General features: G+C 52.6%; 1 protein-coding gene across 1 annotated transcript in view; it reads right to left on the bottom strand.

The window, feature by feature from the left end:
* The window catches only part of LOC134535502 (unconventional myosin-Ia), a 171051-nt gene that overhangs the window by 49760 nt on the left and 102163 nt on the right, over positions 1-19128 (bottom strand). Inside the window, exons 6-12 of the mRNA XM_063374640.1 lie at positions 17449-17512; positions 16638-16651; positions 15938-16022; positions 13542-13648; positions 13245-13392; positions 11844-11996; positions 9798-10003 (exon numbers count right to left, since the gene is read on the bottom strand). Of these exons, the coding sequence (XP_063230710.1) occupies positions 9798-10003; positions 11844-11996; positions 13245-13392; positions 13542-13648; positions 15938-16022; positions 16638-16651; positions 17449-17512 (777 nt within the window). The remainder of the gene's footprint in view (positions 1-9797; positions 10004-11843; positions 11997-13244; positions 13393-13541; positions 13649-15937; positions 16023-16637; positions 16652-17448; positions 17513-19128) is intronic.

Genomic DNA, 19128 nt, shown 5'->3' with positions numbered 1-19128 from the left:
CGCGACTACTCCTCGGGGCCGTCTGCCCAGCGACTACTCCGCGACTACTCCTCGGGGCCGCCTGCCCAGCGACTACTCCGCGACTACTCCTCGGGGCCGCCTGCCCAGCGACTACTCCGCGACTACTCCTCGGGGCCGCCTGCCCAGCGACTACTCCGCGACTACTCCTCGGGGCCGTCTGCCCAGCGACTACTCCGCGACTACTCCTCGGGGCCGCCTGCCCAGCGACTACTCCGCGACTACTCCTCGGGGCCGTCTGCCCAGCGACTACTCCGCGACTACTCCTCGGGGCCGCCTGCCCAGCGACTACTCCGCGACTACTCCTCGGGGCCGTCTGCCCAGCGACTACTCCGCGACTACTCCTCGGGGCCGCCTGCCCAGCGACTACTCCGCGACTACTCCTCGGGGCCGCCTGCCCAGCGACTACTCCGCGACTACTCCTCGGGGCCGCCTGCCCAGCGACTACTCCGCGACTACTCCTCGGGGCCGCCTGCCCAGCGACTACTCCGCGACTACTCCTCGGGGCCGCCTGCCCAGCGACTACTCCGCGACTACTCCTCGGGGCCGCCTGCCCAGCGACTACTCCGCGACTACTCCTCGGGGCCGCCTGCCCAGCGACTACTCCGCGACTACTCCTCGGGGCCGCCTGCCCAGCGACTACTCCTCGGGGCCGCCTGCCCAGCGACTACTCCGCGACTACTCCTCGGGGCCGCCTGCCCAGCGACTACTCCGCGACTACTCCTCGGGGCCGTCTGCCCAGCGACTACTCCGCGACTACTCCTCGGGGCCGTCTGCCCAGCGACTACTCCGCGACTACTCCTCGGGGCCGCCTGCCCAGCGACTACTCCGCGACTACTCCTCGGGGCCGTCTGCCCAGCGACTACTCCGCGACTACTCCTCGGGGCCGCCTGCCCAGCGACTACTCCGCGACTACTCCTCGGGGCCGCCTGCCCAGCGACTACTCCGCGACTACTCCTCGGGGCCGTCTGCCCAGCGACTACTCCGCGACTACTCCTCGGGGCCGCCTGCCCAGCGACTACTCCGCGACTACTCCTCGGGGCCGTCTGCCCAGCGACTACTCCGCGACTACTCCTCGGGGCCGTCTGCCCAGCGACTACTCCGCGACTACTCCTCGGGGCCGCCTGCCCAGCGACTACTCCGCGACTACTCCTCGGGGCCGCCTGCCCAGCGACTACTCCGCGACTACTCCTCGGGGCCGTCTGCCCAGCGACTACTCCGCGACTACTCCTCGGGGCCGTCTGCCCAGCGACTACTCCGCGACTACTCCTCGGGGCCGTCTGCCCAGCGACTACTCCGCGACTACTCCTCGGGGCCGCCTGCCCAGCGACTACTCCGCGACAACTCCTCGGGGCCGTCTGCCCAGCGACTACTCCGCGACTACTCCTCGGGGCCGTCTGCCCAGCGACTACTCCGCGACTACTCCTCGGGGCCGCCTGCCCAGCGACTACTCCGCGACTACTCCTCGGGGCCGCCTGCCCAGCGACTACTCCGCGACTACTCCTCGGGGCCGCCTGCCCAGCGACTACTCCGCGACTACTCCTCGGGGCCGCCTGCCCAGCGACTACTCCGCGACTACTCCTCGGGGCCGCCTGCCCAGCGACTACTCCGCGACTACTCCTCGGGGCCGCCTGCCCAGCGACTACTCCGCGACTACTCCTCGGGGCCGCCTGCCCAGCGACTACTCCGCGACTACTCCTCGGGGCCGCCTGCCCAGCGACTACTCCGCGACTACTCCTCGGGGCCGCCTGCCCAGCGACTACTCCGCGACTACTCCTCGGGGCCGCCTGCCCAGCGACTACTCCGCGACTACTCCTCGGGGCCGTCTGCCCAGCGACTACTCCGCGACTACTCCTCGGGGCCGCCTGCCCAGCGACTACTCCGCGACTACTCCTCGGGGCCGCCTGCCCAGCGACTACTCCGCGACTACTCCTCGGGGCCGTCTGCCCAGCGACTACTCCGCGACTACTCCTCGGGGCCGTCTGCCCAGCGACTACTCCGCGACTACTCCTCGGGGCCGCCTGCCCAGCGACTACTCCGCGACTACTCCTCGGGGCCGCCTGCCCAGCGACTACTCCGCGACTACTCCTCGGGGCCGCCTGCCCAGCGACTACTCCGCGACTACTCCTCGGGGCCGCCTGCCCAGCGACTACTCCGCGACTACTCCTCGGGGCCGCCTGCCCAGCGACTACTCCGCGACTACTCCTCGGGGCCGCCTGCCCAGCGACTACTCCGCGACTACTCCTCGGGGCCGTCTGCCCAGCGACTACTCCGCGACTACTCCTCGGGGCCGTCTGCCCAGCGACTACTCCGCGACTACTCCTCGGGGCCGCCTGCCCAGCGACTACTCCGCGACTACTCCTCGGGGCCGTCTGCCCAGCGACTACTCCGCGACTACTCCTCGGGGCCGTCTGCCCAGCGACTACTCCGCGACTACTCCTCGGGGCCGCCTGCCCAGCGACTACTCCGCGACTACTCCTCGGGGCCGTCTGCCCAGCGACTACTCCGCGACTACTCCTCGGGGCCGTCTGCCCAGCGACTACTCCGCGACTATTCCTCGGGGCCGCCTGCCCAGCGACTACTCCGCGACTACTCCGCGACTACTCCTCGGGGCCGCCTGCCCAGCGACTACTCCGCGACTACTCCTCGGGGCCGCCTGCCCAGCGACTACTCCGCGACTACTCCTCGGGGCCGCCTGCCCAGCGACTACTCCGCGACTACTCCTCGGGGCCGCCTGCCCAGCGACTACTCCGCGACTACTCCTCGGGGCCGCCTGCCCAGAGACTACTCCGCGACTACTCCTCGGGGCCGTCTGCCCAGCGACTACTCCGCGACTACTCCTCGGGGCCGTCTGCCCAGCGACTACTCCGCGACTACTCCTCGGGGCCGTCTGCCCAGCGACTACTCCGCGACTACTCCTCGGGGCCGTCTGCCCAGCGACTACTCCGCGACTACTCCTCGGGGCCGTCTGCCCAGCGACTACTCCGCGACTACTCCTCGGGGCCGTCTGCCCAGCGACTACTCCGCGACTACTCCTCGGGGCCGTCTGCCCAGCGACTACTCCGCGACTACTCCTCGGGGCCGTCTGCCCAGCGACTACTCCGCGACTACTCCTCGGGGCCGTCTGCCCAGCGACTACTCCGCGACTACTCCTCGGGGCCGTCTGCCCAGCGACTACTCCGCGACTACTCCTCGGGGCCGTCTGCCCAGCGACTACTCCGCGACTACTCCTCGGGGCCGTCTGCCCAGCGACTACTCCGCGACTACTCCTCGGGGCCGTCTGCCCAGCGACTACTCCGCGACTACTCCTCGGGGCCGTCTGCCCAGCGACTACTCCGCGACTACTCCTCGGGGCCGTCTGCCCAGCGACTACTCCGCGACTACTCCTCGGGGCCGTCTGCCCAGCGACTACTCCGCGACTACTCCTCGGGGCCGTCTGCCCAGCGACTACTCCGCGACTACTCCTCGGGGCCGTCTGCCCAGCGACTACTCCGCGACTACTCCTCGGGGCCGTCTGCCCAGCGACTACTCCGCGACTACTCCTCGGGGCCGTCTGCCCAGCGACTACTCCGCGACTACTCCTCGGGGCCGCCTGCCCAGCGACTACTCCGCGACTACTCCTCGGGGCCGCCTGCCCAGCGACTACTCCGCGACTACTCCTCGGGGCCGCCTGCCCAGCGACTACTCCGCGACTACTCCTCGGGGCCGCCTGCCCAGCGACTACTCCGCGACTACTCCTCGGGGCCGTCTGCCCAGCGACTACTCCGCGACTACTCCTCGGGGCCGTCTGCCCAGCGACTACTCCGCGACTACTCCTCGGGGCCGTCTGCCCAGCGACTACTCCGCGACTACTCCTCGGGGCCGTCTGCCCAGCGACTACTCCGCGACTACTCCTCGGGGCCGTCTGCCCAGCGACTACTCCGCGACTACTCCTCGGGGCCGTCTGCCCAGCGACTACTCCGCGACTACTCCTCGGGGCCGTCTGCCCAGCGACTACTCCGCGACTACTCCTCGGGGCCGTCTGCCCAGCGACTACTCCGCGACTACTCCTCGGGGCCGTCTGCCCAGCGACTACTCCGCGACTACTCCTCGGGGCCGTCTGCCCAGCGACTACTCCGCGACTACTCCTCGGGGCCGTCTGCCCAGCGACTACTCCGCGACTACTCCTCGGGGCCGTCTGCCCAGCGACTACTCCGCGACTACTCCTCGGGGCCGTCTGCCCAGCGACTACTCCGCGACTACTCCTCGGGGCCGTCTGCCCAGCGACTACTCCGCGACTACTCCTCGGGGCCGTCTGCCCAGCGACTACTCCGCGACTACTCCTCGGGGCCGTCTGCCCAGCGACTACTCCGCGACTACTCCTCGGGGCCGTCTGCCCAGCGACTACTCCGCGACTACTCCTCGGGGCCGTCTGCCCAGCGACTACTCCGCGACTACTCCTCGGGGCCGTCTGCCCAGCGACTACTCCGCGACTACTCCTCGGGGCCGTCTGCCCAGCGACTACTCCGCGACTACTCCTCGGGGCCGTCTGCCCAGCGACTACTCCGCGACTACTCCTCGGGGCCGTCTGCCCAGCGACTACTCCGCGACTACTCCTCGGGGCCGCCTGCCCAGCGACTACTCCGCGACTACTCCTCGGGGCCGTCTGCCCAGCGACTACTCCGCGACTACTCCTCGGGGCCGTCTGCCCAGCGACTACTCCGCGACTACTCCTCGGGGCCGTCTGCCCAGCGACTACTCCGCGACTACTCCTCGGGGCCGCCTGCCCAGCGACTACTCCGCGACTACTCCTCGGGGCCGTCTGCCCAGCGACTACTCCGCGACTACTCCTCGGGGCCGTCTGCCCAGCGACTACTCCGCGACTACTCCTCGGGGCCGTCTGCCCAGCGACTACTCCGCGACTACTCCTCGGGGCCGTCTGCCCAGCGACTACTCCGCGACTACTCCTCGGGGCCGTCTGCCCAGCGACTACTCCGCGACTACTCCTCGGGGCCGTCTGCCCAGCGACTACTCCGCGACTACTCCTCGGGGCCGTCTGCCCAGCGACTACTCCGCGACTACTCCTCGGGGCCGTCTGCCCAGCGACTACTCCGCGACTACTCCTCGGGGCCGTCTGCCCAGCGACTACTCCGCGACTACTCCTCGGGGCCGCCTGCCCAGCGACTACTCCGCGACTACTCCTCGGGGCCGTCTGCCCAGCGACTACTCCGCGACTACTCCTCGGGGCCGCCTGCCCAGCGACTACTCCGCGACTACTCCTCGGGGCCGCCTGCCCAGCGACTACTCCGCGACTACTCCTCGGGGCCGTCTGCCCAGCGACTACTCCGCGACTACTCCTCGGGGCCGTCTGCCCAGCGACTACTCCGCGACTACTCCTCGGGGCCGTCTGCCCAGCGACTACTCCGCGACTACTCCTCGGGGCCGTCTGCCCAGCGACTACTCCGCGACTACTCCTCGGGGCCGCCTGCCCAGCGACTACTCCGCGACTACTCCTCGGGGCCGTCTGCCCAGCGACTACTCCGCGACTACTCCTCGGGGCCGTCTGCCCAGCGACTACTCCGCGACTACTCCTCGGGGCCGTCTGCCCAGCGACTACTCCGCGACTACTCCTCGGGGCCGCCTGCCCAGCGACTACTCCGCGACTACTCCTCGGGGCCGTCTGCCCAGCGACTACTCCGCGACTACTCCTCGGGGCCGCCTGCCCTGCGACTACTCCGCGACTACTCCTCGGGGCCGTCTGCCCAGCGACTACTCCGCGACTACTCCTCGGGGCCGTCTGCCCAGCGACTACTCCGCGACTACTCCTCGGGGCCGTCTGCCCAGCGACTACTCCGCGACTACTCCTCGGGGCCGTCTGCCCAGCGACTACTCCGCGACTACTCCTCGGGGCCGTCTGCCCAGCGACTACTCCGCGACTACTCCTCGGGGCCGTCTGCCCAGCGACTACTCCGCGACTACTCCTCGGGGCCGTCTGCCCAGCGACTACTCCGCGACTACTCCTCGGGGCCGTCTGCCCAGCGACTACTCCGCGACTACTCCTCGGGGCCGCCTGCCCAGCGACTACTCCGCGACTACTCCTCGGGGCCGTCTGCCCAGCGACTACTCCGCGACTACTCCTCGGGGCCGTCTGCCCAGCGACTACTCCGCGACTACTCCTCGGGGCCGTCTGCCCAGCGACTACTCCGCGACTACTCCTCGGGGCCGTCTGCCCAGCGACTACTCCGCGACTACTCCTCGGGGCCGTCTGCCCAGCGACTACTCCGCGACTACTCCTCGGGGCCGTCTGCCCAGCGACTACTCCGCGACTACTCCTCGGGGCCGTCTGCCCAGCGACTACTCCGCGACTACTCCTCGGGGCCGCCTGCCCAGCGACTACTCCGCGACTACTCCTCGGGGCCGCCTGCCCAGCGACTACTCCGCGACTACTCCTCGGGGCCGCCTGCCCAGCGACTACTCCGCGACTACTCCTCGGGGCCGCCTGCCCAGCGACTACTCCGCGACTACTCCTCGGGGCCGCCTGCCCAGCGACTACTCCGCGACTACTCCTCGGGGCCGCCTGCCCAGCGACTACTCCGCGACTACTCCTCGGGGCCGTCTGCCCAGCGACTACTCCGCGACTACTCCTCGGGGCCGCCTGCCCAGCGACTACTCCGCGACTACTCCTCGGGGCCGTCTGCCCAGCGACTACTCCGCGACTACTCCTCGGGGCCGTCTGCCCAGCGACTACTCCGCGACTACTCCTCGGGGCCGCCTGCCCAGCGACTACTCCGCGACTACTCCTCGGGGCCGCCTGCCCAGCGACTACTCCGCGACTACTCCTCGGGGCCGCCTGCCCAGCGACTACTCCGCGACTACTCCTCGGGGCCGCCTGCCCAGCGACTACTCCGCGACTACTCCTCGGGGCCGCCTGCCCAGCGACTACTCCGCGACTACTCCTCGGGGCCGCCTGCCCAGCGACTACTCCGCGACTACTCCTCGGGGCCGCCTGCCCAGCGACTACTCCGCGACTACTCCTCGGGGCCGTCTGCCCAGCGACTACTCCGCGACTACTCCTCGGGGCCGTCTGCCCAGCGACTACTCCGTGACTACTCCTCGGGGCCGTCTGCCCAGCGACTACTCCGCGACTACTCCTCGGGGCCGTCTGCCCAGCGACTACTCCGCGACTACTCCTCGGGGCCGCCTGCCCAGCGACTACTCCGCGACTACTCCTCGGGGCCGCCTGCCCAGCGACTACTCCGCGACTACTCCTCGGGGCCGTCTGCCCAGCGACTACTCCGCGACTACTCCTCGGGGCCGTCTGCCCAGCGACTACTCCGCGACTACTCCTCGGGGCCGTCTGCCCAGCGACTACTCCGCGACTACTCCTCGGGGCCGCCTGCCCAGCGACTACTCCGCGACTACTCCTCGGGGCCGTCTGCCCAGCGACTACTCCGCGACTACTCCTCGGGGCCGTCTGCCCAGCGACTACTCCGCGACTACTCCTCGGGGCCGCCTGCCCAGCGACTACTCCGCGACTACTCCTCGGGGCCGTCTGCCCAGCGACTACTCCGCGACTACTCCTCGGGGCCGCCTGCCCAGCGACTACTCCGCGACTACTCCTCGGGGCCGTCTGCCCAGCGACTACTCCGCGACTACTCCTCGGGGCCGCCTGCCCAGCGACTACTCCGCGACTACTCCTCGGGGCCGTCTGCCCAGCGACTACTCCGCGACTACTCCTCGGGGCCGTCTGCCCAGCGACTACTCCGCGACTACTCCGCGACTACTCCTCGGGGCCGTCTGCCCAGCGACTACTCCGCGACTACTCCTCGGGGCCGTCTGCCCAGCGACTACTCCGCGACTACTCCTCGGGGCCGTCTGCCCAGCGACTACTCCGCGACTACTCCTCGGGGCCGCCTGCCCAGCGACTACTCCGCGACTACTACTCGGGGCCGTCTGCCCAGCGACTACTCCGCGACTACTCCTCGGGGCCGTCTGCCCAGCGACTACTCCGCGACTACTCCTCGGGGCCGTCTGCCCAGCGACTACTCCGCGACTACTCCTCGGGGCCGTCTGCCCAGCGACTACTCCGCGACTACTCCTCGGGGCCGTCTGCCCAGCGACTACTCCGCGACTACTCCTCGGGGCCGTCTGCCCAGCGACTACTCCGCGACTACTCCTCGGGGCCGTCTGCCCAGCGACTACTCCGCGACTACTCCTCGGGGCCGTCTGCCCAGCGACTACTCCGCGACTACTCCTCGGGGCCGTCTGCCCAGCGACTACTCCGCGACTACTCCTCGGGGCCGTCTGCCCCCGCGGCTACTCCGCGACTACTCCTCGGGGCCGTCTGCCCAGCGACTACTCCGCGACTACTCCTCGGGGCCGTCTGCCCAGCGACTACTCCGCGACTACTCCTCGGGGCCGCCTGCCCAGCGACTACTCCGCGACTACTCCTCGGGGCCGCCTGCCCAGCGACTACTCCGCGACTACTCCTCGGGGCCGTCTGCCCAGCGACTACTCCGCGACTACTCCTCGGGGCCGCCTGCCCAGCGACTACTCCGCGACTACTCCTCGGGGCCGTCTGCCCAGCGACTACTCCGCGACTACTCCTCGGGGCCGTCTGCCCAGCGACTACTCCGCGACTACTCCTCGGGGCCGTCTGCCCAGCGACTACTCCGCGACTACTCCTCGGGGCCGCCTGCCCAGCGACTACTCCGCGACTACTCCTCGGGGCCGTCTGCCCAGCGACTACTCCGCGACTACTCCTCGGGGCCGTCTGCCCAGCGACTACTCCGCGACTACTCCTCGGGGCCGTCTGCCCAGCGACTACTCCGCGACTACTCCTCGGGGCCGTCTGCCCAGCGACTACTCCGCGACTACTCCTCGGGGCCGTCTGCCCAGCGACTACTCCGCGACTACTCCTCGGGGCCGTCTGCCCAGCGACTACTCCGCGACTACTCCTCGGGGCCGTCTGCCCAGCGACTACTCCGCGACTACTCCTCGGGGCCGTCTGCCCAGCGACTACTCCGCGACTACTCCTCGGGGCCGTCTGCCCAGCGACTACTCCGCGACTACTCCTCGGGGCCGTCTGCCCAGCGACTACTCCGCGACTACTCCTCGGGGCCGTCTGCCCAGCGACTACTCCGCGACTACTCCTCGGGGCCGTCTGCCCAGCGACTGTGCGACTACTCGCGACCGTGTCTCCCTCGCGACTGACTCGACTGAGCGCTCCGCGCGCGGCGCTTCCCCTCCCGGCGCGTCTCTCCCTCCCCTCGACGTCTCCCACGGAGCACATGACGTTTCGCAGGCAGGGCGGGACCTCAGTCGCCCGGTGTACAAACACAACAATACCCTTCAAAAATATAAAAGATTACAGTCCGCTGAAAAAAAAACAACACACACTGGTATATCATTATGCCTAACTGGCAGGAGAGGCGTTGCCTCGTCATAACGGCCTGTAGGGAGCTAGGTAGGCACTTGGGTCGACGTCAACCTCTTAGATAATTTTGCTATTGTTCACCTGGACGAATCTCAACCAGTTATAAACCCTCAACCAAAGAAGGATCGAATCACAGACAAACTAGCCGAGACGACTTACAAGTCGGCAGCCAATGAACTTGCGTTATTTGCCCGAGCGTCCTGGGGTATGTGCCGTCTATCCTGAAGGCCATCAAAACCGCGAATTTTGCAGGTCTCTAATCATTACTTGCACTACTATGAAGCATTTTAAAAGTATGAAAATAGCTTTATTAAAATAATAAAGAAAAGATATAGAAGAAGTGATCAGCCAGACCGAACAATACCTTTATGCCCTCGTTGACCCTGTTGACCAGCCAGGTGAAGAGTCGACTGTACAGGGCCTTGCACAGCGAGTCCCTCGCCCCGGTGGCTTCGCTGGCACTCAGGTCTGCCAACACAACCTCCGAGCCATCCTCCACGATGCGCGACGTCATCGCTTCCTGGAGCGCGTCGTGGTTCGACCCAACTATCTCACACACTTCGTACAGCTCTGCCAACACGAAAACACATCATACATGTGTATGTACATACAAAAACAGTGCGTAAATTCAACAAATAATTTAGCAACAAATTAAACAAGAGAATTTCTTAATACTGCACATACATAGTTAGCAATTATGTCTTTAAACATTTACTGCTTAAAATAAAAATACTATAACCAAAAATGAGCTAAAGATTGATTTAATTAAAACTGCAAATAAAGTAAAAATAAAAATGTTCCTGTTATTTTGACCACTTATTTTCTTTATACCCCAGCCACTTCAGTAAAAAAACATAAAGAACTGGGTGTTTGATTAATTCATCTCTGTGTAATAATTTTTGAAACAAAAAGTAAACTTCTAAATAAACATATCATCACAAGAAACAGCTTTTCATTTCCCTTGGTTCCAATACTAGAACTATTAAGCAATTCTAATATTAAAGCCAGACACCCACCTGTTGAAGTAGCACTCCGGCCTGGATTCTAGACTATGGAGTTACCACACACAGCATTGCATTGAGTCACAGTACATCAGAAATTATGGACATAGCAGAACTTACGGACAGGACTTTATTCAGGTGCTCTCAAGTGAAAAATGCCAAACTGAATGAAAAATAAATATCAGAAATCTATGCAAAATATGTTACACAGATAGCAATAGTTAAAGTTTTGTACTGATAAGATCAGCGGATGTACCTTCTGTAATTCTCCCTCTCTCATATGCATATTTCTATACTTGTACTTACAGGTCATTTAATTAATATTCCAAAGAAACTGGAAACAACTGGATTGAAAAAAAAAAATTACACACACATATATATAACACGATTATTCTTAGCCAACGGTGTATGTGCGTTATAACATATTAATAACACGCTAAAACTAAATGAACATGGAAGACAAATCAAGACGTGTAAAAAAAATCTAAGTTACTGGCTGCTTAAGAAGCTGTCCCGCTCACTATCTTGAAATAACATCCACCTGTCATGGTTGGCGGATTCTTCACTGGCTAATCAGGTTTTTAACATTATGTTCCCAAGCATAACTAAGCTTCCTCCTTATCTAAGATGAAACCAAATACCTTGTAGATATATTTTTCTGTCTCTTCTTGTAGTCTGTTGTCATAACTTTCTTCCAGGCAGATTTGATCGTACAAAGTTAACGTGGCCATAATTGTAGACATAATATGAGCATATTGCGTAACTTAATGTTTCCAGACATGTAATTTTCATCCTGCTACCAGGGTAAATCCACGCATTAAAAAGTCTTGGGCCCCCTGATGTCTGAGACCCAGGGATTTTGCTGCCATCCCCCCCCCCCTCCCCAACTTTTGCCACCCTTTTGATGGCCCTGAAGATAAGTACATAATATCATAAGTTTGGGGATCAGGTAACTATGCCACACGGTTATGCCTAAAGGGAGGCTAAGTTGTAGTGGGTTCCAAATCACTAGTTGACAGACAATAGTTTACGATATGCCGGAGAATGAGAATAAAAGAAAAAAACATTAGATGCTTTTCTTTAAATTTAGAAATGAAAAACGTAAACCATAAAAAAAGAAAAAGAAGTTGAATAACACACATATAACACATTATTACGTACACCAAGCATAAGCCAACATACTTGCACAATTTCCGAACATATAAAATGCATACACACTGTACAAAAACAAGCATATTACGTGACACAGCAACACCGATTGAAAGGTTAGCATGAAGATGAATACAAGGCCACCAGCACACCAATAGCACACGCGACTAGAGAACAGCCGATGGGAACCTCCGCGGGGGAGCTGCGGCAAGAACATGTAAGGCACCGAGTCGGGATGCACGTAAGGCACGGACGGGTACCTCTGGGCAGGTGCTTGGAGGGCGACGCACGGCCGTGCCTGAGAGGGGTGGGCGAGCAACACTTGGCGGGGCAGACGACGAGCGTGCGCTGGGTGAGGCTGGTGCCCAGGTGCTCCGCCTCCGAGCCCAGCAGCTCGCACACGTCGAACAGCTCTGCAACCCCCCGCCGGGCCCCGGCTCACACGCCACTCCACACTCCACACTCCCGCACGCCTCTCAGTCCTCGCGACTAGCTCTGACGTTCTCACGCAGCAAACACCATGAGCTGGTCACATCTTTGAAGTTTGTGAGTTAAAGATATTTCAAAAAAATATTAAACAAGAAACATTCACGGAAGCGGTGTCGCCACACTTTGACCCCGGTTCTCTTCAAACCACAAGATCTTAAAAGGAGAAGTCATGACTTTCAAATAAGTTGTAGCCTTCTCGAAAGACCACAGAAATGCCAAAAGTTTGATTTTTTCTCTAAGCATGTTCTATCTACAATTATTGTATTTCTACTTCTATATACTGTGACATTTCATAAGAAGGAACTGAAGACGATGAAAATATGGTTTGTAAGCAAAGTGAAAGTGAAAAAAAAATATATCAGTAAAATATTCTTAAGAAAATTCCACTTACAAAAAAATTCATGCATTATAAGTAAAAAAATTTATCACTTGACACATAAAAATATATAGACACATAAAAATATATATATTTTTTTTTCCTTTTTAATATGTTTTTCCTGTTAAATACATCTAACTATCTAAGAACCTCAACAAATTTCTTAACATGGTTTTAATGTTTTTTTCTTTTAACTAATTCATATTATTAAAGACGGTAATTAATATAATAAATTAATCCTTTAATTATTAATATTTAAAACATAAATTTTTCATAAAAATGTAAAAGAGATTTTTTTTTTTTTAAATGAGAAGTAACAAAGGTTGTCAAAACTTGATGCTGTTATAAATGTTGAAGGTAGTTACACGCTTCAGTCTCACAAAGGCCAACGAGAGGATGTCGAAGAGACAAGGTGACAGACTGTCTACACCCTAAATATGTTGCTGCCAGCCTCATTGAAGAAACACTCCCACTAGAGCTCAGAGTGCATAATTCTGATGGTCATACGCACCATCAGGCGAGCTTAATAATAATGAGACACTTTCCACTACGACCCAATAATTGGTACTGAATAAATTTAACCCTTTTTTTTGCACCTACATTTACAAATATCATCTTAAGAAAACATCTTAACATAAAAATAATTCATTTTAAATTTTAACATAAAATTTCAAAACAAAATATAGCTAAAAATTTGAGTTGAAAAAAAATTGAGGAGTTAAATGTGATAAGAGGTGTTCCCGAAAAAAATATTTACACACAATAAAACATAAAGAAGTATTTCTCAAATTATTACCATAATCATTGTTGATTGTGCATCCCTCCGTTCCGTCAATGTTGTTGGTGGGGATAAAGTTAATATTGCCTAGCTTCAGAACCGATGCCACAATTTTAAACACATTAACAATATCTTCTTGAGAGAATCCTAGCGTCTCCATTGCCCTCTAGAACAAAACAAAAAATATAAGGACATTTAATCAAAACAATTTTAATAATCATAAACGTATACATATATAATATACCTAACAATATAATGCAAAGTAGGATAACTATAATAAATAAACTATAAATATTATAAATTCTCAACACTTACTTTTGTTGCTATAAAATCTCGCTTGTCATCCAAACCCGTTGAATTATGGTTACGGCTTTGCCGTAAGAACGCATAGTTGTCTAGATTACGTTGAAGCTTCAATAACTCTGAAAAGAAATATAACATACAAAAACAAATAATGTTATTTGGGATATGTATCAAAAGAATTAGTAAATTATTTTAAATAAATTAAATAAATCTTAAAATAAATCTTTGATCAAGCATTAACAAAAAATTTACTGAGAAATATTTTAAACTACACATTTAGAGCCATCAGTTTATTCTTTTTAATATATTAGAGAAAACTTAAATGTCTGAAAGCAGACCAAGCATAATTTTTCAATCAAGACAAAGATAAATAACCTTTAGCTGTTAAATAATTAAGACAAAATAAGTTGAATGCTGAAACTGGAAACCAGCACTGAAAGACCTGGTTTTATAATAGTGATAAATTAAGCTGAAATTTGATGAACAATAAAGTGAAAGAGTGATTTTTATGCATAATTATTAAAACCTAAAAAAATGTGAATTGTTCTACTATTTATAAAATGTGCCAATTTTTTATTAGATATTACTAAGATAATTTCCAAATAATTTCAAATGTTTTATTTTCTGTGCAACTATAAACTGAAGTCAGCCATGCATTATGCCAAATTGAAATTAAAGTTTTGCAATTACCGGCACCATAAATATTTCATAAGTTTTTCTTTTTTGTAACTTTGTGATCATTCATTCAGTTTTGGAACTGGAATGTGACTTTTGTGATCTGTCTACACCCTAATGTATCACTGATGATTAAATTTCACAAGTACTGGCATAGCCAAGATTTATTTTGACGCAGGGAAGATGCATTATTTTTTGACGTGATGTCTAATAAATTTATGAACGCCGGCTGCACGCACGAAAAAGTGTCCCGTTATGCACATTGTTCCGTTACGCTGTGTCCCATTACGCTCATTGTATGCTTGCGCCGTATCTATCTCTCTTCCACTCGATTGGCCTATGCATCCGAGGAGAAGAAAGACAGCAGCAGCACACAACTTACATCTACACGTGAACTGTTTCGTTGACTGTTTATAAAGTGAAGTGAAAAGTTAATGTCGTTTTCATTGCTTATTACAACAACAATTTCGGCAATAAAGGTTAATTATTCATGCATTTTAAAAATCTGATTACTAGTATAATTTCAAGTATTTATTCTTTTATTATTAAAATAAAAATGATCCAATTTTATTCATAAAAGTATGCAATCATTTCATCAATGTTTTTTTATGACGTTGTCACGTTAAACTATCGTCCATAAACCGACTTTACAGACGAACAAATTTTTAACTTCACTTTTCACTGCACAGCATTTGTAGTAGGACTATAACATAACTCCGTATTTTATGGGAAAGTGTGGGAGAAGGTTATCCCGATATCTTTCCCCTGGCATCACCCTGATACCAAGAAACTCAGGTGCTGGCAACCAACTCACTTTGGGACACAAATGTAAACCACCAGAGCTAAACAACAAATGAGCACCGTCAAATTCAAAAATACTATATTTCAGAAAGAAATGTCAAGCTATGTAGATTAAAAAATGAATGCTTTTGTACTAGAGTTGAGACATTATAAGCACTCAGTTCTGTTCTCAGGTATTTAATCACCACAAGGTCAAGACAAAGACAAGATAATAACTTTTACAGTTTCCAGTAAATTTCTAAATAGTTTGTGGTCATTTAAGGAACAGTAATCTATCTACACACAACTGTACCTTTTTCCTACATTGTTTTTAATAAGAAAAATTAAAATATTCATTCTCACACAATACCAAATTAGATGGCCATAAATGGTACCAGTATCTGTGAAAAGACACAATAATCAGTCAAAATTTGATATAAATTATATTTCATGCATAGAAACTACAATCAAAAGAATTTGCACTTTACTGACCTACGTTCAAAATAGAGGATATTGTCATAAACAGTTAGCTGCACAACGCTTATCCGTATGGATATATAATACCGACCTGGAGCTAAGCAATGTTTTATATATTTTAATTTATGGGATGTGAATCTCGTAACGTTACGTCAATGTGCTTGTTGGCGCATGGCTTAATAGCATTCAAACTAAATACGTTCCAAAAACCCTCATGCACAAAGTGAGACTCAAAACACATGACACAGAGTTGTTGACAACTTAAATCACGGTAAGTTCAGTATTTTCGCAGCCTAAACCGGTTCAATAAAGTCCTCTGCCATTCCACAGGAATTCTGGAGCAAAGCAAGGGACCTACAATGAATAACTGCAATGAGCACTTCACTTCAGGCACATGTGACATCTCAGGCAAGGGCAGGAGGGGGTTGGCATCTATGGAGGAGTGCACAAATACATGTCACGCAGTGGGAACTTACTAAGAAGCTGAATGTCAGCTCCCGTCAGCAACTGGTAGAATATGTGGAAGTTCCTTTCCCCCGACGCCTGGCTCGTTACGCGGGACTGTCGACACATTTTTACAAACAGTATTCATTAAAATGTGATTTACATAATATCATATATTTTAGCTACTAAAACATGTTTCAAAGATACAGTGACACGCTACACTGCACACACAATCAAGATGCAAGTTCGTGAAATCACCACATTGCACCAACTATATAAATATTACACAAAAATTATTTTTCTCAAAGTACAGTTAAGCAAAATAATTTTTTTAAAGCAAAATACTGCGTACCTATCTTTGATTTGTTTAAAGTTTTCATTCTAAAACTTACTGTTCCTATTAAGAACAATAATTTAGAATTATTCATCAGTAGTAGTGAAGAGAATCTTAATGCAGCAGACAATTAATTATAGTAAGGAAACTGAATTTATTATATATATATATATATATATATATATATATATATATATATACACATATATCATACAGTAATGTAATAATATATGTGAATCACTACTAAATCTCTTTTGTAGTTGTAGATTTTAAAACTCTATAATAAGTTTACTGGTGAGTGCATTAGACCTTACGTACTGCCTATTTCATTGTAACTAAATATTGGAAAAACAAAATGTAGTATGTAATGAATTTCTGAAGAGGAAACCATGTCTCACCTTTTCCAAGAGGTCTTCCAGTACGGTAGCCAAAACAAAATTAATGACATAATACAAAAAAATTGTCTTAGAAAGCAAAACCAATTCCGATAGACACTGATTTATGACCACAAATAAAGTACAAGTTCTATTTAATAGCAATTATATTAATAAAAATCCATAAATATTCCGGCAATAATTGATTAATTTAAATTACTTCAACTCATGTAGTTGATGCTACACACAAGAAATAAATGCTTAAACATTTTAATTGAATCTAACAAAGTTACCAAACTATCAATTCATCCAAACTCTCTATACTGATACACACAGAACCAAGTGTGGCGGCAGTCCGACACTGAACTTGAAGTCCTGAGGACCCAGCTTCGAATCCTGGCATTGCCGTTCTCATTTAAGTCTTCCTTGGTTTCCCTACTCTGGCAATGCTGTGTCACCGTCTTACAGTAAAACATCGCTAATTCCTTGTGCAATATTTGTGTTGTGTGTTTCCATCTCTAACAATAATTTCTTATAACATGTTTAGCTTACAATAATAAACAATAACAAAAAGAACATCAGTTATAAAAAATATTTTTTAACAATAGTTTGTAATGACTAGTTACAAATTTTCTTTAACTACAGCATCTTGCTACTTGTTTTATTTTTTTTTTTTTCCCTTTCAAAAGCGAGGGTAGGAAGGCCCCCCCCCCCCCCCCCCCCCCCCCCCCCGGGCCTTCCATGGTTAACAGACAATATTTTATAATGTAGATAAACTCTCTCAAAGTGTGATATCAAACCTCCCCTTTAAGAGATGGCAAGCAACTGTACTCACAGTTTGTAATGGTTCCCCCCAAGGGATCGCCTTTGTAGTCGAACTCTATGTCCAAGTATTTGCCCTGCAACAGAACATCCATCAGCAGGGACATCAATCACATCGCTGCAGCTCTGCGCCTGGCAGCTCATCACAGCCGCCTCCGAGCAAGCAGACACATTTACATAATTATTCCATACAGAACTGAAGAAGTCGCGAGGACCCGCGAGGGGAGAGAAGCGAGCACTTCCGTGATAATAAGGCTCCCAATGGAACCATCGCTACACCCAAGGACACTGATGAGTAACAGTGGATGCAGTTAATGTCATGGTTTACCTGGAAGTGTGAACGACACTATGAGTCGTGTATTTCCAAAACTGGCCATCTCCGTCAGAACAGTTTTGCGAGAAATCGAGGAAAACTGTTTACTCAATTCCATGATGTGGCATTCAAGATGTTGTAATGTAGAAGTGTGTTAAAATGCAAACAATATTTAGTAAAGTACACTTGTAGGTAGTGCGTCTGGCGGTAGGCATAAAGTTCTATAAACGAGAATATAATTACCAAAAGATTACATTCATATAATTGGGGTCAAGATTATACGGTGAATTGCGATACAACCAAAATAGCAACGAGAAGCATGTGACAACACAGCATAGCACTGCAATGCCAGTTATATCATAGAATTAGGTAGCATGTAACCAAAACTTAATTCAAATCATAAAAAAAAGTTGTACCAAAGCGTATGAAACAGAAAAATTAATTTAATTTGTTTTATTATGCATCGCTTATTGAATCACTTTTAAACCACAAATTCTTGCTAGCTTATTTTTATTATTCTGAACGTATCTGTTTAAGACCAATTTATTACAAATAATTTTATTTTAAAAATACAGCATATATATTTTAGTTATTTTGGTGGAGCAGTATAACTAAACAGCTTTTATAAAAATAAAAACATAACACCTATATCCTCTATTTTAAAAATGAAATTGGACTCAAATCATACCATAAAATCTTGTCTCTACATATAATACATATCAAGGAGGCTATGAATATTGTTAAATGATAGTGTTGCCCAAAAGAACGAGGACAGCAAAATTTTAATTGAAAATTTATGTTCATGGCAATGATGGAGCTGAATAAAAATACAGTCTTCAGATCTTTCAACAACAAACTGGAGTTCGAGTGACCAAATAAAAACAGACATGCAAGCTGACTAACTGAAATTGTTATATTTATACTTAAATCAGGTCCAAAGTTGCTATCAAGGTCAGTCCTAACTAAAGTGTGTCTCTACTGAGAGTGAACTCCTCCACTGGCTCCTAGTACTTCCTTGTGAGTTTCATAGCAATATTAATGTTTTGTGGTACGGTCTTATCTACAAATCCCTAGAACCTACAAGCAGCAGAAATGCTACTTACTGGCATAGTTTGTCCCTGATGCAAACCATAATAATGGTGGAGGTATCAGGGTCTAGGTTTAAAACATGATGTGGGGCCCGGTGTTGGTTTGTGAGAGTGCTTTGACATAACGATTAAAATGGGTGTCACCATATGCTTAAGGGCACACGGACCCAGCTGGCATACTCCGCTCAGGGCAAGACGTGGCCAAGTGGGGGAAAAATGAGAAATGCCCCTGATAACAGTGCCTTTTGCGAATAACCTGTTCCGCTCTCAAGTGTGGAACATGCTGGATGTT

The sequence above is a fragment of the Bacillus rossius genome, chromosome 8 (assembly GCF_032445375.1).
Source record: "Bacillus rossius redtenbacheri isolate Brsri chromosome 8, Brsri_v3, whole genome shotgun sequence".
Lineage (NCBI taxonomy): Eukaryota > Metazoa > Arthropoda > Insecta > Phasmatodea > Bacillidae > Bacillus > Bacillus rossius.
The sequence above is the reverse complement of the archived record's forward strand: the minus strand, read 5'-3'. Positions and strand labels throughout refer to the sequence as shown.